This window comes from Zootoca vivipara, chromosome 14 (genome assembly GCF_965207765.1).
Source record: "Zootoca vivipara chromosome 14, rZooViv2.hap1.1, whole genome shotgun sequence".
Classification (NCBI taxonomy): domain Eukaryota; kingdom Metazoa; phylum Chordata; class Lepidosauria; order Squamata; family Lacertidae; genus Zootoca; species Zootoca vivipara.
Window position 1 is genome coordinate 26,256,693 of NC_142597.1, and position 27,430 is coordinate 26,284,122.

At 45.3% G+C, this 27,430-nt stretch overlaps 1 protein-coding gene across 7 annotated transcripts in view; it reads left to right on the forward strand.

Annotated features, from left to right (window-relative positions):
* The window catches only part of OPCML (opioid binding protein/cell adhesion molecule like), a 775,348-nt gene that overhangs the window by 396,130 nt on the left and 351,788 nt on the right, over positions 1–27,430 (forward strand). For 5 of the 7 annotated variants that reach the window (XM_088658030.1, XM_088658031.1, XM_088658032.1 and 2 more), the window contains one exon: positions 12,319–12,403. In XM_088658030.1, coding sequence (XP_088514156.1) covers positions 12,319–12,403 — 85 coding nt within the window. Of the gene's footprint in view, positions 1–11,155; positions 12,404–27,430 lie in introns of those variants that run through there. The other 2 variants (XM_035140261.3, XM_035140260.3) reach the window with 2 other exon arrangements.

A 27,430-nucleotide genomic window follows, 5' to 3' on the forward strand; every position in this document is an offset into this window, starting at 1 on the left:
TCTGAAGGCAGCCCTGTTTAGGGAAGTTTTTAATGTGTGACATTTTAATGTATTTTAATCTTTGTTGGAAGCCACTGGAGAAACCCAGCCGAATGGGTGGGGTACACATAATAAATTATTATTATTATTATTATTATTATTATTATTATCATCATCATCATGGCCAACAGCCATGCATTTGTCCAAATTTTACAGCTGTCCAAATTGGTGGCCAGTCCTACATCTTATAGTAGTGAGTTCCATAGTTTAACTCCGTGCTGTGTAAAGAAGTCCTCCCTTTTGTCTGTTCTGAATTTCCCACCCCAGTGCCCACAGGGGTTTGATGCTCATGCATACTGAGTACTTTTTTTCTCCCCCTTCCTCCAGCATCATTGATGTCCAATGTACATTGCAATTATATATATATATATATATATATATATATATATATATATATATATATATACATACCAGGTAGTGAGATAGTAAAATATATTAAAAGCCAAGATAGAGAAGCTACAAAGAGGCTTTAGATGCTGTTGGCTCTTGATTTACTGTGAACATAAAAGAAGATGAAGGTGTTAGAAAAATATTGGAGTAGTAAGGAAAAGTCCATTTGATGGATCTGTATGAGGGTCTTAGATTTCAGAAGAGCTGGCCGCGGAAAAACTGGAGGTGAGCATTTCTTTTCTTTCTAAACAGAGCGAGCCGTTAATGTGGAATATGGTGGGCAACAATAAATCCAACTAAATGCAAGCAGCTTTAGAGAGCCACTTTTATTGAAAAGGACGTTCAGGTGGGGAGAAAATGTGCTTGGATAGCATCCCCCACCCCACTCCTTTTGCAGGTCTTAAAGGGTTCTGTTTGTTTGCTTGTTTTTTGGTATTGTAATCAAAGCTCTTTCTCCCTCCCACCAAGCTCATCTGAGTCATCTTGCAGGGAGTTCGCCTCCACAACATATTTAGGCTATTATGATGTCATTTAGCAAATTCATGGTACATTCATGGCCATTCTAGCCAGTGATCTCAAAGTGTTTTGGGGATGATGTTGGTGATGCATGGGATTTCTTTAAAAAGTCTCTGTTGCAACTACAGTAATAAAAATCTAAATCCCTTGTAACTTCTGTCGGTTGAGGTTTGCATGGACTCAATGACCTATGGCTCCATAGTGTGAAGTGTGATGGGGGATGGGGCATTGTCCCACCCACTTCAGACTGCCGTCAGCCATCCTCCACCTGCTGGCCTTATTTCATACAACTAGTCCAGGGCATGGCAGTGCCTGTCAGCTTCTCCCCACTTCTTCAGTTTTGTCCTTTTAGGATTCAGCGGGAAGGAGGAGAATGGGACAAAACTAGAATGAGTTGGCTGTGCCTATCATTGGCTGTGCTGCCACCTCCGGTTGGGCTCCCTGTCTTCAACTCTACTGGTTCCAGTGGGCACCAGCCATGACTGATAGTGAGATTGTCCAATGGAGATGACAGGGCAAATGCTTAGGGACACCAGGAGGTTATTCTGACAAAAGCCTAACTTTTGCAATTGTAAGAGTGCAGATTTCTGTAATGGAACTATGTGGTTTGGTTTTATGATTTATTATCAAGATGTATATCTTGCCTTTCTATATATAAAAAATATCCATGGCAATTGCAACTGAGAAATGCAGGAGGCCCACAAACTGCCGTATGGCTGATCATTCCAACTCAGTAACGAAATCTTCCTAATTATTATTTACCCGTGAAGCTTGTGACCATAGTCACTTTTCTGCACTCTGCCTGACATTTCTCAGTTCCCCTTTCTCTCTCATGCCCTCCCTCAATACCCTTTATGTATCATTGCAATTGCATCAATATTATTTTTATTCAGTGTTTTTACTGATGCACAGATTGGGACTGTGCCTTTTTGTGGGCCACAAGGCAGAGGTTCTTCCCTTGGTTCACACCAAGGCCTCACCCCTGGAGAGAGCAGCTGGCTCAGCTTATTTGGTCCCCAGGCAGACACTGCCCATAACCGTCAAGTTTTCCCTTTTCTCGCGAGGAAGCCTATTCAGCATAAGGGAATTTTCCTTTAAAAAAGGGAGAACTTGACAGCTATAACACTGCCTCCTGGGGTGGCAAAATGGCAGCCAGTTTCTGTCTGGCTGTATGCTCACTGGCTTTCCAGATGCCCAACCTGGAATGGCAGAGGAAAAGCACCCTCAGGAAAGCAGATTGCAAAATTAATCCTCATAGAACAGCATATGAAATCACGACAGGGCTGCTTTTTAGCACAGTTTTGTTGAAAAGCACATGCACTCTCTGGTGAGGTAGAAGGAGAAAAAAGAAGCAAAGGAACACTGGGAAACACCCTGGGCACTTTTGTGCATGCTCAGCAGAGTTTTGTTTCCTTTCTCCCAGGTTGTAAGGTTCAGCCCTGGTAGCTAGATTCCATTTCTGTTCCTGACTCAAATTAAGGCTTGGTTGGGTTTGGGACTGTGATTCTTGACTGAAATCCAATAAAAACATGGAATGCTTTCTTGACCCTTTGCAATCTACATCTTTCCCTGTAGTGTAAGACTTCATTACTCTAATTATAGTCCTGGCTGGCATTTGGGAACATGCTATTAATTGGACACCAGAGTATCCAGCTGCCAGTGCCCAGTATCTACTGAAGCCCTTTTTAATAGCAGTGAGGAACATCACATTCGTGGGGGTGGGAGACAGAAAGACCGGGGGGGCAGGGGGGGAGAGAAATAAGAATAGTTATTGGCAAGTGGATAAATAGTCAAGCAAACAGCAAGACTGAAGTGTTGGAATTAATTCACACATGCACATGCATACACACACACCAAGCTCAAAATTAACAGCTAGGAAAATGTGAGAGAAGAAAAAGGGGGAATGGAGAAAAATCAGATTGCAGATGGAGAGGAGGTGGGGGAAGTGGGGGATAGATAAAGAAATCATAAAGGAACAAAACAGGCTAAAAGTCCCAAGCTCCCCTTTACACAGTTGTTACCTTGTAATCATAGAAGGTGTGTATATACACAGTTTGTTTGTGTATGTGTGTGTTTGCATGCACAGTTGAGTGTGGTTGTGGTTGTGGCTGTGGACATGAAGATCCCTAGCAGAAGAAGGCTGTGAATACTCAATGGTGAATGAAAGGTACTTGGCACATGTTCAGAGCTGTTTCCTTTCTTTGCAGATGCTAGGACTCTTACTTGTGTGTGCAGTGTGTGTGTGTGTGTGTGTGTGTATGTGTGTGTGTGTGAGAGAGAGAGAGAGAGAGAGAGCGCCATGCCTTCGTCCAAAGTAAATTCAGGACCCAGAAGAAGTATTGAAACACCACAGAATATACGGTATTGTTACTATCCTGACTTATCTAGAAATCACATCTCAACAGGTTCAAAATTGCACATCATCATCTGGAACTGTTTCATTTATTTTGGGGTGCAGTACTTTGAGGCAGAGTTGCATGAAGTTATATTTTCTCTTTAACAATCAAGGTGACTTGGATTACCTGTGTGTCACATTTTGATTTTCTGGAAAATCTAGAACAGGCACCCCCAAACTGCGGCCCTCCAGATGTTTTGGCCTACAACTCCCATGATCCCTAGCTAACAGGACTAGTAGTCGGGGAAGATGGAAATTGTAGTCCAAAACATCTGGAGGGCCGAAGTTTGGGGATGCCTGATCTAGAACATCCTTAAGTACACTGAAATCGTTTCCAGATGACCTGTTTAGTGAGCACCTATCCTGGTTTGCTTGCACAAAATTTGCTTGGGGGTTAGCTCAACAATAGTCATTTACGGATCATTCAATCAGATTCATTTCTGGAAGGTAAAATGATGTTGCATGAAGCAAAAACACACTTTTCAGTGCATTCTCCAATCACCTTCCTTGCAGCAAAAAGCATGGATTTTTGTGGGGAGGGGGAAGCAAGTTTGTTGCACAATACCTACCAATCAACTTTATTAGCAGAGCCATACTTTTGAGGGAAAGAAGCACAAACCTCTGTGTCTGGCATTTTCTAGATATCAGGGTGACTTGGATTATGCATGAAGCAAAGTTCAGGTCTCTAGGGCTGCAATCCTATGCATATTTACCTCATTGAGCATAATGGGATTCACTTCTTAGCAAACAGGCATAATATTGTCTTGCACATCATGGAGAATTGATATTCAGAGATGCCAGTCAGCGAGCAAGGCCAAAACATCTTCACAGATACATATAACTCAACATCTTGAAAGCAAGGGGCGATGAGGAATGTGGGGAAACTGTGGGCAGGAGACTTATTAGTGCATCAGAATCTAATGGCAAAGCCTTACATTGTGCCAATGCGGTATGGATTCAGCGGACAAAATCAGCAATACCAGGGCCAGTGGCTTAAAAAGGAATGCAATGATGATTACTTTGCTGACGCCAAAGGGAGGCTGATTAGTCTGGATAGTACATGGAATTAATGGAGAGGGCAGGGAGAGTTTATTTTAACCCCAAGTAGAACTGATTGGTGGATCAGGGATGGTCTGACCACCCAGATACCCAACTGCTCATTGCCATTTTGACTTCTGCAGACTGCCAATCAATCTGTCTCTTCCTGTGTCTGTATATCCTCAACTATTGAGTATGCAGAGCTTTGTTTATTTTCCTCTCTGGAAGCTGGTTCATCTTCCTTTCCAAATCAAACATGCACCCAGGCAGGGTTTGCTTGTGTGTAAATCTCACTTTTATACATTACACACTGGTATTTCAGCAGTATTTCTGAAACAGGCTCCATGTGTCAACAGCTTCTTATCCCGAGGGGTAAACACCAATTTACCCAGCAGACCAGAAAACTCTTGCAGCAGCAGCAGCGGAAAAAGCCTGCCTACTTCTTGTGCATGGATATATATATATATATATATATTTTGGGGGGGAGTGGAGTGGCTGGCCTCTTTGTGTAATTCTGGCTTGCAGCCTCTTGGATAGCACAGTAGTCCTCAATCTTTCTACCTCTGCTGGTAAAGAACCTCAGTCTGCAAGATAGATCCCATTCAGTAGTGCGGCTAGGCAATTTTAGGTTCTAGATTTAATGGTTAAATGTGCATTGCTTTCTTTGTTTCAAAACATAGTAAGCCAGCTCATTCTCCAGAGGGGGGCTCTGAGCTTCTGCCACAAAGTTCTTCACTGATGGTGCCACTGACCCCATTTAAAGTATTCATCACAAATGTTCATCTTTCTCTGCCTCTGTGTTTTCTTTTTCCTCCCTTAAAATCTACTGCACTGCAACATACCCTCCACCATTTCTCCGATGAAAGTAGGGATGTCCCATTCCATAATGAACATTTTACTATTTATACCCCACACGTCTTACTGGGTTGTCCCAGCCACTCTGGGTGGCTTCCAACATGTATTAAAAAAACATAATAAAACATTAAAAAATTTTTTTTTAAAAAAACCACTTCCCTATACAGGATTGCCTTCAGACGGCTCGGGGGTTGGATAACTCCATACCTTCCAACATTTTTCCAATGAAAATAGGGACATCCTAAGGAAAAGCAGGACATTCCAAGGTCAAATCTTCTCTAAATGATGGACGTCCTTGGAAAATAGGGACACTTGTAGGGTCTGCTGCAATACATAATTGCAATGTCTTGGTGTGTCCCACCCTTAGCTCCGGGAATGCAGTGCAGTCTGTTGCTCTCTCCCCTTTAGTAGCCTTGAGTAAGATTATTCCTGGGAAAGAAGGTGGGGAAGCAGAGTGTCTTCATGGACAGAGTCTGGCCATGTCCGCTGAATTGTGAGGCTTTTTCCTCTTTCCTATTTGTATCCAGTGCTTCCTCCAAACAGGTCAAAGTAGCATGTGGATGCGATTCAGTTTTGTTCTCACAACCACCTTATGTGATAACCCAGGCTGATAAGAAAGTGATTTGACACAAGGACACTAAGTGAGATTAAGGGCATGAGCAAATATATGAATCTTGCTTTTTGTAGTCTTAAGGTCCAACTCTGTATGTTTACTCAGAAGTAAGCCTCACTGTGTCCGGAAGATCTTACTCCCAGTGTGCGTAAATTTTATACCCATGCAGTTCAATATCCTAGGTATGTTTACTCAGGCCCCATTAAGACTTTAATATTTATTATTATTGCAATAAAAAACATCCAGGATGAAACATCATTTAAAGGAAAGTATGTGTTTCAAAGAAATAAATGGCAAAAAAAAAAAAAATCAATAGGCCTAACTTCCAAAAAGCCATGCACAGTCTTCATCAAAAACCATGTCTGCTGCACCAGACTGTCTTCATCTTATTGGTCAGATAATTCCCCTCCTCACCCCCTGATCAAATTGACTACTAGAAAGTTCACCTCATCCATCAGGGAGCATTTGTATTAAGATTGCTGGATCGGAATTATTTGCTCCTTAGCTCCTACTGTACACATCAGATTGGTGAGAGCATGGACTACTTCTGCATTTACTTTCCCAAAGAGCATGTAAAATATGATTCTAATCTGCACTGTTGATTGAGAGTGAGCTCAAGGTTAATTAACCCGGCCTCTCTCTTTTTTTCTTCCTTTTTGGAGTGGGATCTGAACAGATTAAGATAGTTTTAATATTATATAAACCTATATTAAAGTACACCTGTTAGCTGTAGCCAGCACATCCATTATGTCAAGTGTATAGGACCCTTTTCTCAGCCCAAATGTTGCAATCCCTTGTGAGGGCAACCTTCCAGGTGCCCATATGCCATATCACCTTATAATAATGAGGACCATATACAGATAAAGTCATTCTAATATCACACTTACTTTTGCTTAACACCAGGCTACACCATGTCTGGGGTGATCAGCTGCAAATGTGGACTGTGCCTTTAATTGCTAGGTAGAAGAGGAAATTCTGGCAGGTGCTGTTTTTCATGCAAGGGGTGGGAAAAGCTGTAACTGCTGAACATCCCATAGAAAGCCAGACAAATGGCCTATCTAGCTGAAGGTTTCAGGCAGGAAGCCTTACTAACCCTACCTGGAGACATCAATGTTGAACCTAGGACCTTCTGCAAGCAAAGCAGATGTTCTAACACCATGCCAAGACTCAAAATGGAATAGTGTGTGTGACCAATGTTGTCTTAGGTGTTGCTAAGCTGGGAGCTTCAACTCTCGCCAAGTCTCACCATTGGCCATGCAGAATGGGGCTGATAGGAATTGTAGTTCACTAACATCTGGATGGCCACAGCTTAGCCACCCTTGCATTGGCATAAAGAAGGAGGGTTTTGTTGGCATGACCCTCCCTGCTTCCTCAGGTACAAGTGGGAAGTGTTTTGGGGAAGAGCAAACTTGCCTAGTCAGACCAGCAGTGACTCTCTACTTATTCAAACAGGAGGCATTATCCAGTTCTACCTGGAGTTGCTGGGAATTGAATTTGGGGGTGTCTGCATGGAAACCTGATACTCTTCCATCGGGTCACAAGGGTTTTGTGGCTCCCCTTCCCAGGCTCAATTAGTAAGAAGCTGCCTTATACAGAGTCAGACCACAGGTCCACCTTGTTCTGTAATGTTTACAAAATAAAAAATTTCCTTCCAGTAGAACCTTAGAGACCAACTAAGTTTGTCATTGGTGTGAGCTTTCATGTGCATGCACATCTGAAGAAGTGTGCATGCACCTAAAAGCTCATACCAATAACAAACTTAGTTGGTCTCTAAGGTGCTACTGGAAGGAATTTTTTAATTTTGTTTCGACTACGGCAGACCAACACGGCTACCTACCTGTATTGTTTACATCACTGTTTCCCAAACTTGGGTCTTCGGCTGCTTTTGTACTACACAATTCCCATCATCCCTAGCTGGCAGGATCAGTTGTCAGGGGTTATGAGAACTGTAGTCCAAAAACAGCTGGAGACCCAAGTTTGGAAAACACTGGTCTACACTGACCAGCAGCAGAAGTGGATTTAGGGCATCACAACCGATTCCCCCCGCACTGGGTGCTGAGCTGAAGGAGACTCCGCAAGGCATTGCAACTATGCCATAGTGAATTGAGCAGAGCGGAAGGCGAGAGGTGGGGGTCACCAAATGTTGGCCTTGCATAGGGTGCCGCTGACATTTGAAAGACCAAAATATGCCCCTGCTGGCAACATCTCTCCAGGATTTTAGCCTGGAGTTTTTCAGCCAATAAATGCCAGGGATTGGATTTAGGACTGTCTGCATGAAGAGCAGGGGCTCTCATGTTAAGCTATGGCAGAAACACGCAGCCGGCCATTGCTGAGAGAAGTTTCTCTGGAATCAAGAGACTTTGCTGCAAAGTCACAACTAGTAGCCAAGAGAGCCTAGCTACCTCTCCTCTCCCTCTGCTATGCTCCTCTTTTGTCTTTCACACATTCTCACAAATTGGGTCTCCAAGGACCCTTCCATTTTTAATGCTCCAAAGCCTCTAGCTGTGTCAGGAAGTTGTGGTAGCTGCACTTATTTTTATTTGTTTATTGCATGCTGCCATGGCAAGCTCTCCTTTGTAATGGTTTCAGGGTTTCCCATACAAAACATATGCATAGCAGAGAAATGTACCCCCCGCCTGATATAGGGAGCAGAGGAACCTTATTCTTGGAGCCATTGGTATACATAGTTAATCCACCAGTTCCGAAGTGGCCTTTCAACAACATACTTTAAAAATGCCCTGCTCTGTGTGTGTGTTTTGAAGTTTAATGTTGAATAACCCACTCATGTGCCTTCTTTAAACTTTCCTTAGAACACCACGCCCGCCAATGACACTCCTCAACAGAACCTTGCAGGGCTGTTGTGATTATAAAAGGGTTGAGGAGAACTATGTGCACTGCCCTGAACTCCCTGAAAGGGAAAGAGAGATGTAATAAATAAAGAAGTACCTACACTGGTTTACTCCCACACTACATGGATACCTATAGCTCAGTTCACAGAATGAGATGTAAACAGGTTGCATTAAACTGGAGAGCATCAAACAAATAGGTGGGAGGAGGAAGAAGGAAAGACAGAGCTGTATTTTAAAAGTTCTGCTTTTAAAATTGTATTCCCTGATTTTATTATTCTCCTGCATTGAGCAGGAGATTTCTGTTGTTCTTTTCAGCTGTAAAGTCGTATCCAATGCGTGTCCTATGTGGAGCAGACCTATTGAAATGAATGGACTGAACTTAGGCATGTTCATTAACTTCAGTGGGTCTATACTCCGAATAGAACTTAGTTGACTAGCGCCCAACTAAATTTTTATTACTTCAGTGGAATTTTAAAATTCATCATACCAAGGTTCTAAAACATGGTTCTGTGATTTCAAATTCCATGATTCCATGCATTAAGATGCCAGCCATCTTGCAACAAAGCTGGGTTCCAGTTCGGTCTTCCCCAAAATGCTTCGTATTTGCTCCTAAGCAGGCAGCTCTGGTTCTGCCAATTTGGCCCTTCTTCTTTGAACTGATGCGAGGCAGGGGTGGCTCACCTGTGGTGCTCCAGATACTGCTGAACTACAAGTCCCATCAGTCCCAGTCTGCATGGCCAATTATTGGGAATGAAGGGAGCAAATTCTGGAGGGCCACAGGTTAGCCACCCTCTAGTGCAATGCCAGCCACACACACACACACCATCCTGTTCTGTTCACAGCAGTAGAGAATCTGCATTGCGTGCAGAAAGACCCTGGTTCAATGCAGGAATCTCCAGGTAGAGCTGGGAATGTCCCGCATCTGAAACCCTAGGCTGTGGCCACTGCTCCATTTGGGCAAATGGGACACTCCCGCACCAACTTCAGTTCGCCCTCAGCCAGCCCTCAGCCTGCCTCCTCCTTATATGCAACTTGTGCAAAGGGTGTCACTGCCTTTGTCAGCTTCATCCTCCTGCATAGTCTCAGTGTTGTCCTTGCAGAACCTAGCAGAGAAGAAGAGAGCGGTGAAACTAGAATTAGTTGTCTTCATGCAGTGGCAGCTTGTACCTATTGTACCTAGAAGACAGGAAGACCAAAGGTAGGTGGCACCAGAGCCAATTTTGCTCTGCTTTTGTCCCCATCTTCCTCCCTGCTAAGTTTTGCAAGAGAGGAAGGAAGGATAAGCTAGCCCCCCAAAAAGGCAAGGTGAGACAACCTGCTCAGACGGCAGGGTCTACCAGGGCAGCAGATCCCAGTGGCAAACTTTCTCTGCCTCACATTCTTGATGTATCTTCCCAGACCACTTCTTTGCTGGTGGAGAAGGGGGTGGTATTTTGGGGTCTACCTTTGGTGCCAAAATATCTTGGGCCACTCCTGATTGTAAGTAAACAGGCAGTCAGGAGTAGTGGCAGCTGGCTGAGGTTGATGAAGCAGTGCATCATTTGCCTTAACAGACCAGCCTCCATTGGCTCTGCCTTTCCTTCACCCTTGCACCACCTTCTGTTTGGGCACCCTGGCTGCCACCCCACCAGCAGTACCAGCCAAGCAATATCTCAGTGGTAGAGCCTTGCATGCAGAAGGGCCCAGGATCAATCTCTGGCACCTCCCAGTAGCGCTGGGCAAGTTCCCTGCTTCAGCCCTGGAGAACTGCTGCCAGTCAGTGTAGACAATACCAGGGAAGAGAGGCCAATAGCCTGGCTCAGTATAAGGCGGCTTTCTATAGATCTTCTGTATCCAAATGGGGCGCCTGCCAGTCAGAGCAGGCAGTGTTGAGCTAGATGGACCACGGGTCTGGCTGAGTAGAAGTAACTTCCTACACCTCTCCTAGTCTGAAGCAGAGTCTTGTGTGACCCCTTGACTGCCTCACTGCATTTTTGTTTTAAGCTAGCCAATCCCAATAGTGTCTCTGGGTTTCCCATTCTGCCTCCTGACTCCTGGAAGCGGTGTGTGTGTGTGTTGCTGCTGCTGCTACTGCATGTCCCAGCTTGGTGCATGTTGCCGGTGCTGCAGCACTGAGCGCGATGGCAGCAGCACACAGCCTTGGGGGTGGGGGGACCCCGCTTTGCCCCCGCCTGGCTTATGTTTCCTCCCCGTCCTCCGCAGCCGGACCCAGAGCTCTGGCTCCGGGAGGGTTAAGAAAAAAGTGGGGCGAGCTCCTCGCTTTCTCTCCCCCCCCCTCCTCTCCGCCCAACCCCGCCAGCCCCGCGGCCGCTCCGCTGTCCTCCGCTCCGCCGCCGAGATTAATGCGCGGCTCCTGCCCCACCGTGCAGCGTGTGGCTGTGCCGGGGAGCCCCGAGTGTTGGTCAGTCGCTGCCATGACAACCCTCGGATGTCGGCGGGCGCGCGCGAGAGGGATTCAGAGGAGATGCTCCCGGCGAGGAGGGAGAGCGGAGCGGGGATGCTGAAACTGGCGGCGGCGGAGGCGAAGAAGAAGAAAACGAAGCAGGAGGAGGAGGAGAGAAAATCGGCTGCGGAGAGAGCAGGAGGAATAGCAGCTGCCAACGGTTCCCGCTCGCTACTCCTGCCAGCCCGCGTCCTTTAAAGTGCTGGAGAGAGGCAGCCGAGCCTGGTCCGAGGGGCTTCTCTCTCACTATCTGTCTCTCTGCCGCCCTACCTGGAGCTCGCTCGGGTGGAAACGGGGAGAAGCGAGCGAAAGCTTCCCCTTTGCAGAGCCTGCCAGGCAGTGGGAGCGGGCTGGGTCCCCCCAAACCCTTGCCTTGCGAACCTTGCTTGGACTTTGGAGAGCTCTGTCTTGACGCAAAGGAAGTTTGGAGTGACATTCTGTGTGTGCGGATTGTTATTTATATAGGATCATTGGAGAAGGCTTTCTTGCAGCGCCCAACTTGCCCCTCTCCCTATCCTTGGGTTCCCACTCCTCTCTCGGTCCTCCCTTCCTATTTCCTGCCCAAGAGAGCGGGTGGAAGAGAGAGGGAGAGAGAGTTGCATTGCCCTCCCACTTTGGGTTATAAACTTTTGATGCCGGATCTGCGCAGCGCCTGCCCGACGGAATCTTAAGGTGGCATCAGGGAAAAAAGAAGGAAAAACAGCAGGCGGGGAAGAAGAGCCGTGACCTTCCTTCTTTCCTCTCTCTCTCTCTCTCTCTCTCTCTCTCTCTCTCTCTCTCTCTCTCTCTCTCTCTCTCTCTCTCTCGTCTCTGAGCTCAGCCCCGTGCCAGCCTCCTCCTCCTCTTCCTCCTCCTCCTCTTCTGCTCCCCTCAACCTCCTGCGCCCGGCACCCAAGAAACACTGGGGACCACTTTCTAGATGCTGTTTGGGAGCTTTGGATCTCCGGTTTCGGATTGCCTCTGGGGACTTTGCTAACCCGCCCGTCAGGCGTCCCCTTTTCCGTCTCTCTTCTCTGCCTTCCACCCCCAAAGAGCCTCTTCAGTTCATCTCTTTCCCACTACCACCGTTGCCTATCTTTGCCTTGAGGAAAGCCCAGGATGGGGGTCGGTGGGTGTTTAGTCCTGCCCTGGCGGTGCCTGGTCGTCCTGTCTCTCAGGCTCCTCTTCCTTGTGCCCGCAGGAGTGCCAGTGCGCAGCGGAGATGCCACCTTCCCCAAGGCGATGGACAACGTGACCGTCAAGCAAGGAGAAAGCGCCACCCTCAGGTAGGAGCAGATGCTGGGTAGCTTTTTTTGCGTGTGTGGCGTGGCTTCTTATTTATTGCCCGAGGGCATTTTGCTTCTTTTATGATGGAGCTGGAGAAGGTATCTGGTGTCTGGAAGGAGAGCTTGGGTGATGATGCCAAGGACAGTGTTGGTGGGGAGGGAAAGGGTAGCTTCAGGCTGGCACCGGCCCTTTCTTGAAGCAAGGTTGTTGTGTGATGATGTGGTGTCTGGGAATGGCGCTGTGCAGGAGAACCCTGAAATCCTGCTGCTTCCCAGAGCTTGGGGGCATATCAGGCTGCTGGGGAAAAGGTGGAGGAGGGCTGCTGGCGATGTTGTGAAAAAGCCTTTCGGAGGATGGCTGGCTGGCTGGCTGGCTATGGCAGGATCTGCAGCAGAATGTTGTGGACACGTTTGACTGCTCATTACCAGCAGTGGAATGTGGCAGGGAAGGGTGGTGGAGATGAGAAATAGATGCCCACTTCTTCTTTTTTAAGGACTTGCATGCCAAGCAGTTCAGTTAGCTGTGTTTTGTGCCTGGTGCCAGGGTGTGGGCTCGCTGGAGAATGCAGGTGCCAGACAGTAGGTAAGGTTGTAGTATCAGACAGAGTGAGCTTTACACAGCCCCGGGGACATTGGTTTTGTTTTGAAAGTGGTTTAGTGCAAGAAGGAGCAGGTGTGGCAAGAGGAGATGTGCTGTGTATGTGTTCTGGAGTGGAGCACATTGGAGGTTTGCATTTCATGGCACTCTGCCTCCCTATAGATCTAGCTGGTTTCCAGGGCCCTGATGTCTCTCTCCCACCGTTTTATAGTCTCTGCACGAATCTGTTAATATCAAATCAATCTTTTACCCCTGGGGCACCTCCTATGAATTCACATGGACTGCTTTTGTTTTGATTGTTTTTGTTCTACCTTGCACTGCTTAGCCCTGTGAGAAATGCAGGTGGTTTATATACAGATGGCCCACTTCTCTGCCAACCCTCTCTTTTCAGTTCCTGACTTGAGTTTTACAGGCGCAAGCATTGCCTCTAGAAGCAGGGTGGTGAGATTTTGGGTGTCTGAAGCATAGTGGAGAAAGGCAGGCAGCCTCAAGTGGTGGATATACTTGACTCACCTCTTAATTTTGAACAAAAGGAGGGGGGTGTTCAGAGATACACCATCAGCATCATGACATTTGAAGTACCCATTTTGGTTGTATGGCTTAAATGCTACCTAGCTTGATTGGTCAGTGAGGCAAACCACGCCCAGGAATGCAGAACTGGGCCAAGCAGAAGATTCTGTGTATGTGTGTGTCTCCCCCAGGATTTAAATACTCTGTTTAGTCTGTAATAATAGTAATAATTTGCTTCAGCCACCTGAAACCGTTTTTACTAACCCATTATTTGAATTGTACAAGCATATGCCTGCACACATATGGCTTTTATTTTTTTGCAATAAGCTGTGTTTATAATTGTGAAAGTAACAGAAAGGGAGGTATTTTAAGGATGGTGCTTAATTTCTAAAATGATAGCTGCTGTGATTCATACCTTTACAAATATCAAGCTCTCCAGCCTATTATTTGCTACAAACCAGTCACTCAGGTATCATCAGTGGGTCGGCTGCTTTACAGAGTGTAAGAGAACCTGGAAGCCCCTCAACGCTAATCCTGGACACATGGCTTCTGTTTGCTGTATATGCACATTGCAGGATTTGTACTCTGTGTATGCTCTGTGGCACCCTACCATTACTCCATTAACTCCAGGCCTGGTTTTGACAGCAGGGTCATTTGCAGTTTCACTTGCAGTTCCACCATCAATCTCTCCATATGCCAGAGTATTAAGTACTTGAAGCTGGAAATATGACATTTCAGGAAAGTTCTAGGCAAGCCAGAAAATAGAGTTGAAACAGCATTTTACTTGTGCAGACCACATCACCCTGGGGCATCTGACTGGACTTGTGAAGAGCATATAAGCATCATTCTATGATCAACTCAATGGGGGGAGGGGAGGTCTCAAAAGTATTGCTTGACTAAAAACCCCATCATCCCTGACCAACAGCTATGGTGGCTGGGCTTGATGGGAGATGGAGCACAACAGCACCTAGTGGGCTACAGGTTCCCCATCACAGAGCTAAATGAGCTAATAGGGTCACTCACAGAGAAGATCTGCTAGTAGTCACAATCCTATGCATGTCTGCTTGGAAGTAAGATTAAGACCCATTGAGTACAATTGACCTTGCTCCCAGGTGCATACATTCATATGAGATTGCATCCATAGGGGCATCTCCGCATAGCTTAATTAAACTGGAATAACAGCAGTATTTCTTCTTCTTCTGTAAGGAACCCTGCAAACTGTAATTCGTTAAAAGAAAGGGGCTGAGAATGACTGACACTGGGCTCATCCATGCTTCCTCCATTCATTTGCCATAGTCATTCTCCTCCAGATCCCCAGCTTCTCCTCCTTCAATCCATATTTTCTCATGCTCCTCCATTTTTCAGAGTATATCTGGTATGAAAAAAACAAAACAAAACAAAAAACAAGGTAGATTGAGGTAGGGAGAAGTGTGGTAAGACAGTGATTTGGAGAAGAAGAGCATCATGTGGACAATGGAGAATTACCACTGGAGGTTCAGGAAGCTTGTGACCCACATTAAACAACAGTATACATGAGCCCTATGTCTCTTTGGCACTTTTAGAAAACTACAGCTCCCAGGATTCTAAGAGCAGCCAGGGTGGTAAAAGTAGGATGAAGCCAATGTAAGGGCTTCTCCAGAGAACCTGTTTATTTATCATTCAGCCTGCTTTTTTTCTTGCACAAAGCTTACATGGAGGGAGTTTAGACTATGTCCAGTCTTTGCTTGAGCATTTGTTCACAGTGCAGCAATGAGCACAATTAGTTCATACATTTCAGTACATTTCCTTATCATTTGCCTAACCAGAAAAAGTCATTTAAAAGAGCGGATTTGTTGTGCTAGGACAACCGAGCCCTTTAACCCATTTTAATTGCACACACCTGAATTTTCAGCATGTGCTTGGACCCCTTCTTCAAAACAGGGACAGCCTGAAGGCACCCTAAGTTGGCAGTGCAGAAGGCTCCCAGTGAAATTCTCCTGCTGCAGATGACATGCAGTTTGGAGAAGGCCATTTCAGGTTCTGAGAATGGATGTGAATGGGCAGAACCAAGAACAGCCGGGCTCTGCCTCGGGAAGGAACGAGTGTCGTTGGAGGCCTCCTGCACTCTCAATGGGCCATTTGTTGGCCCTCCCAGCTGCTTGGTAGTCATTTATCTCCCCATTTTGCTGGGACAGAGGAGAGACTCATTGGGGCAGGCAGACAAATCACACACAGCCATTCATATAGGAGCCATCATATCCTCTGACCTTTCCAAAAGTACGGTACTAAGCATTCCCTGCTCTTTGCTGCTTGGAAGAAGGCAATTAAACTGAGAATATGGAAGAGAGAGGGAGAAAGAGAGAGAAAGAGGATGCATCACGCTCCAGATAAAGAGGGTATATGTGGATTTTAGAGCTGCCACTGGAACACAGATTCCTGGTTCTGAAATAACAGTTTTGTTCATTGATTTTGCAGTTGTGTAGCGAGCAGCCATTAACAAGCTTCCCACTTAGGCTGGAGACGGATTATATGGTGTGTGTGTTTTTTTCTTCTTCCTCTCTCCCACAGAAAGACAGAGAGAAAGCTAAAGGGTTTTTGGAATAAATTAATAAATAAATAAGAAGGAACACTGTAATGACTACATACCCCCCCCCAAATTCAGTTTTGCAAAACAAAACATTGCAAAATGCTTTCATTTTGGTCCAAGGAAATCATGGGATAAATATATAGACAACCGCATACCAGGGGCTTTAGTGGCGACCATTGGACCAGGTGGGGCAGTCAGTGGACCCACTGGTGGCAGCTCTGATTTGTTTTGGTTTTCTCCCCTACCTTTCCCCCTTGCAAATGTAGGAATTGTCCACACTTCTGCTTGTCCCATGCCTAGAGAGCATGGGGCCGAGCCATTTTCTGTTGTCTCATGCTTTCTAGGCACGGGTCTGAGAGGTTTTGCCTTTGCATCACCACTTTCCCCTACTCTTTAGCACTAAATCACAGCAAACATCAATCCAGAGGAATCCCAATTGATATTTGCTGTGATTCAGTGCCGGGGGGTGGGGTGGAGTGGCGGGGCAAGAGGAAGTGTGGATGAACCCATATTGTTGATGCTCAAACAATGCAGTAGTACAACTGCTTAGCATCTAACTGAACTCAACCCTGTAAGGTAGGTTAGGCTAAAAGACTCCTCCTCCTACTGTCCCAGCTCCCCCCAGACACAGATGAAGGGTGGACATTCTGGCCATAGTGATGCTTGTGATTGGCTGTGCTGCCTACAGCTGTGATTGACTAGCAGAGGGGAAAAGGGGGGGGGAAGCTCTAGGGCAGGCACCCCCAAACTGTGACCCTCCAGATGTTTTGGCCTACAACTCCCATGATCCCTAGCTAACGGGACCAGTGATCAGGGATGATGGGAATTGTAGTCCAAAACATCTGGAGGGCCGAAGTTTGGGGATGCCTGCTCTAGGGAGTCTCTGTATGGTAGGAAATTTATTAATATAACTGAAAGGGTTGATAATCCTGCTGGGCCACCAATTTGGATTTGGGGGTGAAGAGAAAATTCAGGTGGGGCTTTCCCCCCACAACACATTGCTCTTGTGATCAGCCTCCTCCTCTCCACATAGGGAGAAAAGCCTCTCTCAAACCACTTTCTTGATAACTATAAATAGTCTCCAGCTTTACTCAGATGTTTATCATACTGTGTGCAGTTAACTCAGTTCTTCTGGCTTCGGTCCTCTTTCTAGATCTCAAGGATGGCAAAAGGTCACAATATTACCCAATGTTGCATGGGGTTTTGCTTGTTTGTTTTTAACTTACTTTCAATTTTCTACAGAATCAAGTTGCATTCTTGAAACAATGTTTTGGGATGTGCAAGACTCCCTTGGCCACATAGCTCAGATCACACAGCAGCTGTTTAAAGGGATTCCTTCTCAATGCATATCTATGGCAACTGCTGCCTTGCTCTTTGTGTATCTGAAGATGCTGACTCTGATAGTTGCCATACTCAGCACTGCCTGGGGTACCAAACCGCTCAACTATCTGCTCAACAGCTGGGAAAGATATATATCATACAATCAGTTCTCATGGCATGAACAAAGGCTGATTTGCAGATCCTAGCATGTGAATGTGTTGTATTAGGGCAAAACTAGATGTCATGGTAAATACATCTTTGCATTTAACTGTTGTTGGTGTATTGTGAATAATGAGTTAAATTACACAGGGCGTGGTCTCATGTCTTGAGGAGCAACCCCCAGTGTCTGGATGTTCTGAGATAAGGGTGTTAGAACAACACCAGCAAGGTTGAGATTTGCTGAATCATTCACCCTCCTATTGGTCCAGGGAATATGCCTACATGTATGATAGTTTCTAGGGCATTGCATCCTTTAAGTCTACATCTTGCCCTGTTGCATGTCCTGATGCTATCCTTGAAGTACAATTGTATATAATGGTACCATATAAGGTTTCAATTTACTGAGCATGCTCAGAAGGAATGTGGTCGGTAACTGGAGATGAAATCTAATCCTGCAACAAAATTCTAGCAGACCATGAGGAAGCTCCTTTTGTCTAAACTGGTATCTAGTACGCATGCTTCCCACTGTAGTAACTTTAGAGCTATCACAGGGTTAAGTGTCATATAAGGAAATGGGGTAAGAAGAACTGAGTACTTCGATTGGATAGGAAATCTAAACTTAATGGGATTTGTGGAATGTGCTTTATTGATGTATAAAATGGTATGGAATGTGTAATAATAATAATAATAATAATAATAATAATAATAATAATAATAATATTTCAGATGTCTTTAAAAATAGGATAGCTGCTTATTTCCTTGACATCTGATGGGAGGGCGTTCCAAAGGGCGGGTGCCACTACCAAGAAAGCCCTCTGTCTGGTTCCCTGTAACCTCACTTCTCACAATGAGGGAACCGCCATAAGGCCTTTGGTGCTGGATCTCAGTGTCTGGGCTGAATGATGGGGGTGGAGACTCTCATTCAGGTATACAGGACTGAGGCCGTTTAGGGTTTTAAAGGTCAGCACCAACACTTTGAATTGTGCACGGAAATGTACTGGGAGCCAATGCAAATCTCTCAGGACCGGTGCTATATGGTCCCGGCAGCCACTCCCAGTCACCAGTCTAGCCGCTACATTCTGGATTAGTTTTAGTTTCCGGGTCACCTTCAAAGGTAGCCCCATGTAGAGCGCATTACAGTAGTTCAAGCGGTAGATAACCAGAGCATGTACCACTCTGTCAAGACAGTCAGCGGGCAGGTAGGGTCTCAGCCTGCATACCAGATGTTAGCATGAGGGCAGAGAATTTGGGAGAAATCCCTCCTGGTCCTTTCTGTACAGAAATAAAATACTACAGAACTCCTTCTCCACTCACTGACTCATGTGATTTTTGGTGTATCTATGAGACAGGGAAAGCTTTAATTGCAACATCCTGTTTGCTGTCATGGTCTGACTCTGATCCTGTGAGACTCAGGGGAAGAGGCTGTGGGTTTTACGCAGCAGCGTTAGCTAGCATGGCGATAGTAATAACAGATCTCTCTGTACACATGTATTTTTACTTCAAAGATCATAAGAACTTTATATAGTCGAAAGTAGTGTTTAGCTTTGTCTTGTGTCTAGAAACAATTAACACTTTGATACTTTGAGCTGTGTGGGAGAGGAGGTTTCCTCTTAACTAAGGACTCTGAAAGATGCTAGCTGCTGGGAGCAGAAAATCTCTCAAGCCTCAGCCAGGCTCTGCACACTATACTCTGTTGCTCTGCTCTATGTCACACAGGCTGAGGTGTGTTGAACTATCAATTGGCTTCCACAAGTAATGGGCATTAACATGCAGTTGTTTTGTTTTGTTTTGAATGCAAATTATATCATCTTTCGATGGTGGTGGTAGTGGGGGTGGTGGGTACTACAAATTCACAGCATCAGAGTAGGCATGGAGAGAGCATTTAACCCTTTAGTCTAATAATAATAATAATAATAATAATAATAATAATAATAATAGTAAAATTACTTATACGCTGCCCATCTGGGCAGCTTCCACAGCCACTCTAGGCAGCTTCCAAAAAATATTAAAATACAATAGTCCTCAGATATCATGATCCTGCAGAAAAATCCTTCTTCTGAAGCTGCTACCGTGTTTCTACAAAAATAAGACACCATCTTATATTTATTTTTCCTACAAAACAAAACACTATGGCTTATTTTCAGGGGATGTCTTATATTCCTCGAATGCTTAAAAATCCTGCTATGGCTTATTTTATGGCTATGTCTTATTTTTGGAGAAACGGGTATTTTCAATGGAAGGTAATCCCCTATTATACTTTCATCCTGACACAACAGGTCCTTTGGAAGCACACAGTCTGCCCTAGACTTCATCTCCCATTCTCCATGGTCATTGGCAATGCTGACTGGAGATGATGGGAGTTGGAGCCCAACAACTCCTGAAACTACTCTGGGTTCCTCATCTCTGGTATAGGAGGCTTCAACCACAACCAATGGCAACAAAGTTTGTACTATTTTAATGAGATTCAAGCTTTCTTGCATTAAAGAACAGAAATCATGCTCCTGTCAGGAGCACAGAGTCATGGGTCATGGGGAATAGTGCATCTCCTTGAGTAGCTACCCATAGCTGTAAATCATGGGACCAACTGCCACTTTGAGAGTTTGCAAGTGACCGGAGGCTCTTCCCAGCTCTGAATAAGTACCAAGGACAGGCTGGCTACAGACTTGGGTTGCTGAAAAAAATCTTGAAGGTCACTTTCAGATGCAATTTTAAAAGAATTCTCTCTCTCTCTTTCTGTGTGTGTGTGTGTGGTTTGTTTTTTTAAGGGCTAATGTGGTATGTAATGTGAAGAATAACCATAATATGAATTATTCCCATATAATTTGAATGAAGCAATGAACATGCATTAGCCTCATACTGTGAAGATACAATCTTAAGAAGACACAAACCGTTAAGTCACCAATCATTTTCTTTAACGATAGAGAATCATAGCATCCAGACTTGTCTCTTCCTTGCAGGGATGACGTCTCCCTCTCTGGAAAGAGGTGGGAGGAGGATTTCCAAGGCTGCTTCCAGATTATCTCTTTATTGAGTATTTATCCTGATTTGTTTGCAGAGAGTTTGTATAAAGCCATGTCAAGCAAATGTTATCCCACTTCCAGTGCACCCCCCAAAAAACTTTATTATTCATTTATTTATTAAATATAGAACCAGTGGGGTATATTGGTTAGAGTTTGGATTTGATATCCCACTTTATCACTACCCGAAGGAGTCTCAAAGCGGCTAACATTCTCCTTTCCCTTCCTCCCCCACAACAAACACTCTGTGAGGTGAGTGGGGCTGAGAGACTTCAAAGAAGTGTGACTAGCCCAAGGTTACCCAGCAGCTGCACGTGGAGGAGCTGGGAATTGAACCTGGTTCACCAGATTACGAGTCTACCACTCTTAACCACTACATCACACAGGTTTTCCACACTGGGAGGAGATTAATAATTTTGCAGTTTATTTTGTTTATTCAGTGGGGTTCCATGCACAACAACAACAACCCTCTCCTAACTCCAGCACAGTCACAAGCTGCCATATACAAATGAAATGTTACCTTAAACAATTTATTGCATTTGTATAGGCTCATTTGATACTGAAGGCCATTCTAGCTAGGAGATAAAAAGAAAACATCAACCAGCAAAGACCTCCCAATGTTGTGTGTGTGTGTGTGTGTGTGTGTGTGTGTGTGTGTGTGTGTGTGTGTATATATATATATATTGTATTGTATTGTATTGTATTGTATTGTATTGTATTGTATTTGTTCTGCTTCTGATCAGCCACTAGAACAGAGGGAGCTGCCTTATATTATTATATCTAGCTTAGTATTGGCTACACTGGCTCAGCAGGGTTTCAGCCTGTCTTAACTAGAGTTTCTGGGAACTGGACCTGGGATCTTCACCTTCTGCATGCAGAAGAGGTGCTCTAGCAATGAGTGATGGCCCTTCCCTACACTGGCTGTGTTTGGACATAATGCTACAATACTTGTGTGGGAGCATCTGTCCTCCACACAGTACATAGTAGACGGTACCCCACATGAGAATGTGCCTCTCTGCCTGTGTTCCCATTTGCTGCTTTAAAAACATCAGGGCAGAAGTGTATTTCAGCACCTAAGAGGGGAGAGTGCACAACCATTTAAGCACAAAAAACATTTAAAAATCCTATTTTAAAAAGTTTCTCAAATGGTGGGAAATTATTCAGTATGTGTATTTGGGGGAAGTATTGCTATCATTCATATTCTTTTTTTAAAAGACTAGTTTGCTGCAGGAGTATAGCAGGGGAACATGCAGGCTCTGATAAAATTGGAAAATGGGGCTAAGCTCCTTTTTAAAAAGATGATAAAGCACATGTGGACAGAAGGGGTCTTATCACTCTCCCAGCCACACTACAAACAGTCACTTGCTAAATGTCCCCACTCCCATGGGCCAATTTTGGCAGGTGGATGGGGGAGACAACTCACCTGTCAATCATTATTACACCAGGTGACTGGTGAGTAGACTGTCCCACCCACCTGTCTATGCCTCTTGCACAGTGCTTCCCAAACACCCAATAGCCACCTGGTTGCAGCGGGCACTGCAAACAGATGCACAACCTCAAGGGAAGGATTTCACCAGACAAGTCATGCATTATGGCCATCAAGATAGCCTGGAAAGGGCCTAAAGATTTAATCCTGCACTTTCAGAAGCTTGAAAGCAGCAGTGATTCTTACCTTCTCTCCTGGATTGCACTTGGGGTTGCAGTCTCAGATTTTTGCCAGCAGATGGCCAACTCCGATTTTATATATATATATATATATATATAATTTTTTTGCAGACTGTCATTTTCCACACTCTTCAACTCTGATCTTTAGCAGCCAGACTTGACGATGTACTTTTCCTCATAAACAGGGGCTTTTCTGTGTTTCTCTCCTCCCACAGCTTTTGCGTTATTCCCATAAGAAGCATCTGTACACTCAGGCAGAATTACTCTGTGACCTTGCCACTTTTTGATCGTCTTTAAGTACGTCTTGAGTAGTGAGGTGTCTGCTCCTCTCTCCGAACCATCCCTCTCTGTCTGGCTCAGTCAATTATGCTCCTACATTCTTGCCTCCCACCCTCACCCCCCCCCAAACACTTTGGTAGTTTCTCTCTCCTTTTATCAGCCAGCATGCGCCCAGTAATGGCTGGTGCCCATTGGGACTGGTAGAGCGGATGGCAGAGAGAGAAACACTAAGTAGAGCCAGAGTCAATGATAGGCAGAGCCAATGCATTCGAGCTTTGCCTCCTTCTTCCTCCCTGCTGTGAGCTCCTCAAGCGCAATGCTGAACCCAAGCCAGCAGCCAGTGCCACTCCCTGGACTGGTTGTAAGCAGTAAGGCAGGCAAGTGGGGGCTGACTGAGGACAGGCTGAGGTTGGTGGGGCAATGCCTTGTTTGCCCAAATGGACCAGCCTCCACTGCACACACTACTTTTCTAGTCTCATCTTTTCCAGCTAGCTCTTCTGTACCATTCTCTTTGCCCTCCCCTCTTCATGTCCTCCTAGCCGCTGATGCTGTATTGCTATCACTGTGTGCACAACCAGCATCTCTGTGCCCACTTCTCTTAATGTCCTTCCATGATAACTTGCTGCCAAATTCTGACAGCCTGTAAAGCGCCCTTCACAGTAGAGCTTGCATCTTTGGATTCCAGGAAGCCTGGTTCCTTGGGCAGGGATGGGGTGTGATAGCATAGGCCAAGCCAGAACAGGATATTGCAAGTCAAGAGAGCAGCTGGAATTTAGACTAAAAAGGTAAAGGGTCCCCTGACCATCAGGTCCAGTCGTGTCCGACTCTGGGGTTGCGGCGCTCATCTCGCTCTATAGGCCGAGGGAGCCGGTGTTTGTCCGAAGACAGCTTCCGGGTCATGTGGCTAGCATGACAAAGCTGCTTCTGGCGAACCAGAACAGCACACGGAAACGTCGTTTACCCTCCCGCCGGAGCGGCCCCTATTTATCTACTTGCACTTTGATGTGCTTTCGAACTGCTAGGTGGGCAGGAGTTGGGACCGAGCAACGGGAGCTCACCCCATTGCAGGGATTCGAACCGCCAACCTTCTGATCAGCAAGCCCTAGACTCTGTGGTTTAACACACAGCGCCACCTGGGTCCCTTTTCCACCTGTAGATGGCAAAAGAAGGAACCAGGACAGAGTTTTGTGAACCAGGGCTTTAACCAGAGCACAACCTGACAGATTATGGACAGAGTCTGGGTGGATCTGGAGTCTACCAGTTTTTCAGACCCACAAGTCTGGTTTCTTGATGGGAACAAAGTCTTACTTGCCACAATGCTGACAAATCCACCTCCTGGCTATTATCTTCTGTTTGGTGCTGCCTGGGTGCCAATTCTCACTGCAAAAGTGATTGTGCTAACTCCTGCAGCACTTTGATTAATCAGTCCATCCCCTCCTTGCCTCTTAGATAGAAAAAGTGCTGAGGGTAGTCTACCTCTCCATGCCTCTGTCCTCCTAACATCTAGCTTCCCTTCTTCCCAGCCAGTGAAATGCATCTCCTTCATCTGCAGGAATTGTAATTACACTGCAGAGTAATCAGTGGTGATGTTAAGTACTAGAGCTAGCACACCAGCCTGCTCTCTTTTCTCCCTGGAACTGAGCTGCATTGTACAGCCAGAGTGATGCCAGCTGGGAGGACAGCGCTTCTGAAGGTATGCCCATAACTCCTCATTGTAGAAACCAGCTGTTTGCAGCTCAGGCGAGATGCATACATCTATGCTATCTGCCTTTTGCAGTTTCCTTGGATGTTGTGACATCTTGTTGTAATAGCCCAAACATCCATGTTGTAGGCTGTGTGGATAAGGCACACCAAGGCTGCAGCAAATAATGCAGCAGAGTGGAAGAGCCTGGAGGGCATTCCTGGAGGGTGTGATTGTGTTAACACGGAGGTAGGCTGAAACTGGCTTGGCCTCCTGAAAACTTACAGACTGTGCCGTGCTGCTGCACAGATCCCTTTGAGTTCAATCCCTGTATAGGACAGCTTCATATTCCTGCATTGCAAGGGGGTTGGACTAGATGATGATTAGGGTCCCTTCCAACTGTACCATTCTATGATTCTAAGTATGTTGTACACAGCAGTGTCCAGTATGGGCCAGTGATCATTGTATGCAGTAGGTGACAATGTGGTAGGGTGGTGGAGCTCGCTTGACCTCCTAACAGCTGAATAGCTGTTTCTTCCTGGAAGGGAGATGGGGAGGGAGAGAGACAGTGATGGAAATGCAGTGGCAGAGTCAATCTGGTGTTGCTGCTGGTGTGTTTGCACCAAACCAATATCCACCGTGCCTTGCTTTTCCCACCCTCCCTCCTGATAAGCAGCAGGAACTCCTATCTCCAGGAAACCTTCCCTTCTACCCCAGTGGATAGGCTCAGGGTGCATATGGATAAAAGCATAATCCATGAGTTCCTTGTCTCCAGCAGTGGCTCCACCTCAGTTGTTTGAGTTCGGAGGCTTGTGGGAAGAGAAGACTGGCATTATAGTTGTGTGGATGACATTGTCCCTACCTACTGATCTGAAATAAAATGTTCATTCAAAGCCAATCTTTCAACTTGACTTGAGAAGAGGCAACATTTGCTGCTTTGGCTCACGCAGTAAAACACATCTTGGCCTCGGGCTTCTTGGATGTATAAAAGGTTCTGCCTTTGGAAACCTTCCTTCATTGGGATCCTTCCTTCTTAATTTATCACACTTTAATATTGTTATGAATTACTTACTCCTTGATGAGGGAAAGCTCCTTGCATCATGCAATAGGTTTCCCAAGTCCTTGCAATGCAGAAGATGCCCACTTGAAAGGGGGGGAGGATCTAGAGTTTCTGCAGAAGTTATCAGCCAGATGTCTCTGGAAAGTGATCCCCAGGCATTCAGAGGTCTTTTGCCTCCAACAGTTGAGGCTATTTGGCCATCATGGTTAAGAGCCATTAGCAGTTTAATGTTCCATAAATGTTGTCTGGTCCTCTTTTAATGCTATCTAAAATGGTGGCTATCCACACATCTTGTAGCACTGAATTCCATAGTTTAACTATGCACTGTGTAAAGATGTACATCCTCTTGCCTAAACCTCCCAACATTCTGCTTCATTGGCTAACCCCAGGTCCTAATTATGAGAGAGGGGAATTTTATTTTGCCACCTCTCTCACTTCACTTTTGGAGCTCTCCTGGAAAGTTTTCTTTTTAGACTTTTTGAGTCTTGCCAGAATGCATTTCAATACATTGTGTCTCTCTGTGTGTAGGGATGGGAAGTTCTGCCAGTTTTGAATTTCTCAGTTTCTCATTTTCCGATTCTCATATTAAGTTATTGAAATTACTGCAACAATTCACTTTTTTCAAAAAAATTCACATGAAAACTCATCAGTGTTTTCTCCTAATAAACCATTTTTTCCATGTGCTCTTTTAACTGATGTGCACATTTTTGCAAGCAACTTCTACCAACATAATGTATTTGTGCATGTTGTTTTCACTAATATATTGCTTTGTTAAGCACACTTTCTGCTACTACTGTATATGTGGCTTTGCAAATATGGGTGGGTGGGCAAACTGCAGTTCCAAACTTGGAGAAGAACAAATTTCAAAGGTGCTTGGATTTTTATTCTCATGTTGCTTCAGAAAGTGCACATTTGATTGATTCACCTGAAATGCAAAACTGAATTGAATTTCTTTGCGTGTGTATGTTCACTCTGCTCTGTTGCAAAAACCCTGCCAAAATCAGAGCAGAACCAAGAAGGGGAACCCCAAAACATGAATGAATGCTCTAAAGTATGTGGAGCTGTAGCAAAATAATAAGTAAAAAAAAAGAGGGGTGGAGGGCGACTTGTGTTCCATGTGGCCATGTGCGATGCTGCTAGTAGTCCAACCATTCATTATCACCCATGTACATAAAAGAATATAAAACAACGGTTGCTGTGACTGTCAAAGATTTATGGCTTTCTTTAAGAAATAAATAATCACTTCTGTGGGTTTCAAAGTGAGGACGGGAAACTGCTTAGGACCTCTTGCTGCCTCTGCCAGTATGCCAGTTGCAAGATCACACACAAGTCTGCTTGTCTCCTTGGACAAAGAATTCTCAAGCAAGTGAATGCTGCCAATGTGAGAAAATCCAATTAGGATCCTTCTTTTTCCAAAGGTCATAATGTCATTGTCTTCTAGTTTTGCAGTTATTGGTTTAATTATAATCACATACCCTGCAACATTTCGCAGGGAACCAGGGACACGCTTGTAAAACGCCTACTCTTGTGCCAAGGGTCACTGCCTCAGCCCACCCATTACACATTGGTGAAGAATCTGCTTCTTCTATTGCATGCAATAGACTGTCCTCCATTGTTTCATAGGAGCAACAACAAGGAAGTGTGTGGCCCTTGGGGGAAAATATATGCCAGAGTTGCAGAATTGTCCTGTGATCTGCAATTCAAAATCAGTGGCACCAGGATGTGAAATGCCAAGTTATGTGCTACATAGCTAGGCATGCGTGTATGGATCAGATATGGGGCACCTCAGATCTGGGGGCTGAATACAACCACAGGTCCTCCATATCTAGCCCTTGGGGCTTACTCCAGGCCATGCTGCTCTCCTCAAGTCATACTTTAGATGCATGTGCAATTGGTACCTTGCCTGGTCCGGCCCAACTGTTAGGTAGTCTGAGACAGCTACCTCAGGGAACTGATCTTGGGTGTCATGAAAGAGTAGAAAATTGTTAGGTTTGTTTGTTTGTTTAAGTATTATTATCATCATCATCATCATCATCATCATCATCATCATCATCATCTTCTCCTGGTCCCATCAACATCAGAGCCACAATAGGTGGTGAAATGCAACAGAGCCTTTTCTGTGGCTTTTCTACATTGTGGAACTCTCTCGCAAGAGAGGTTAGACTAGACTAG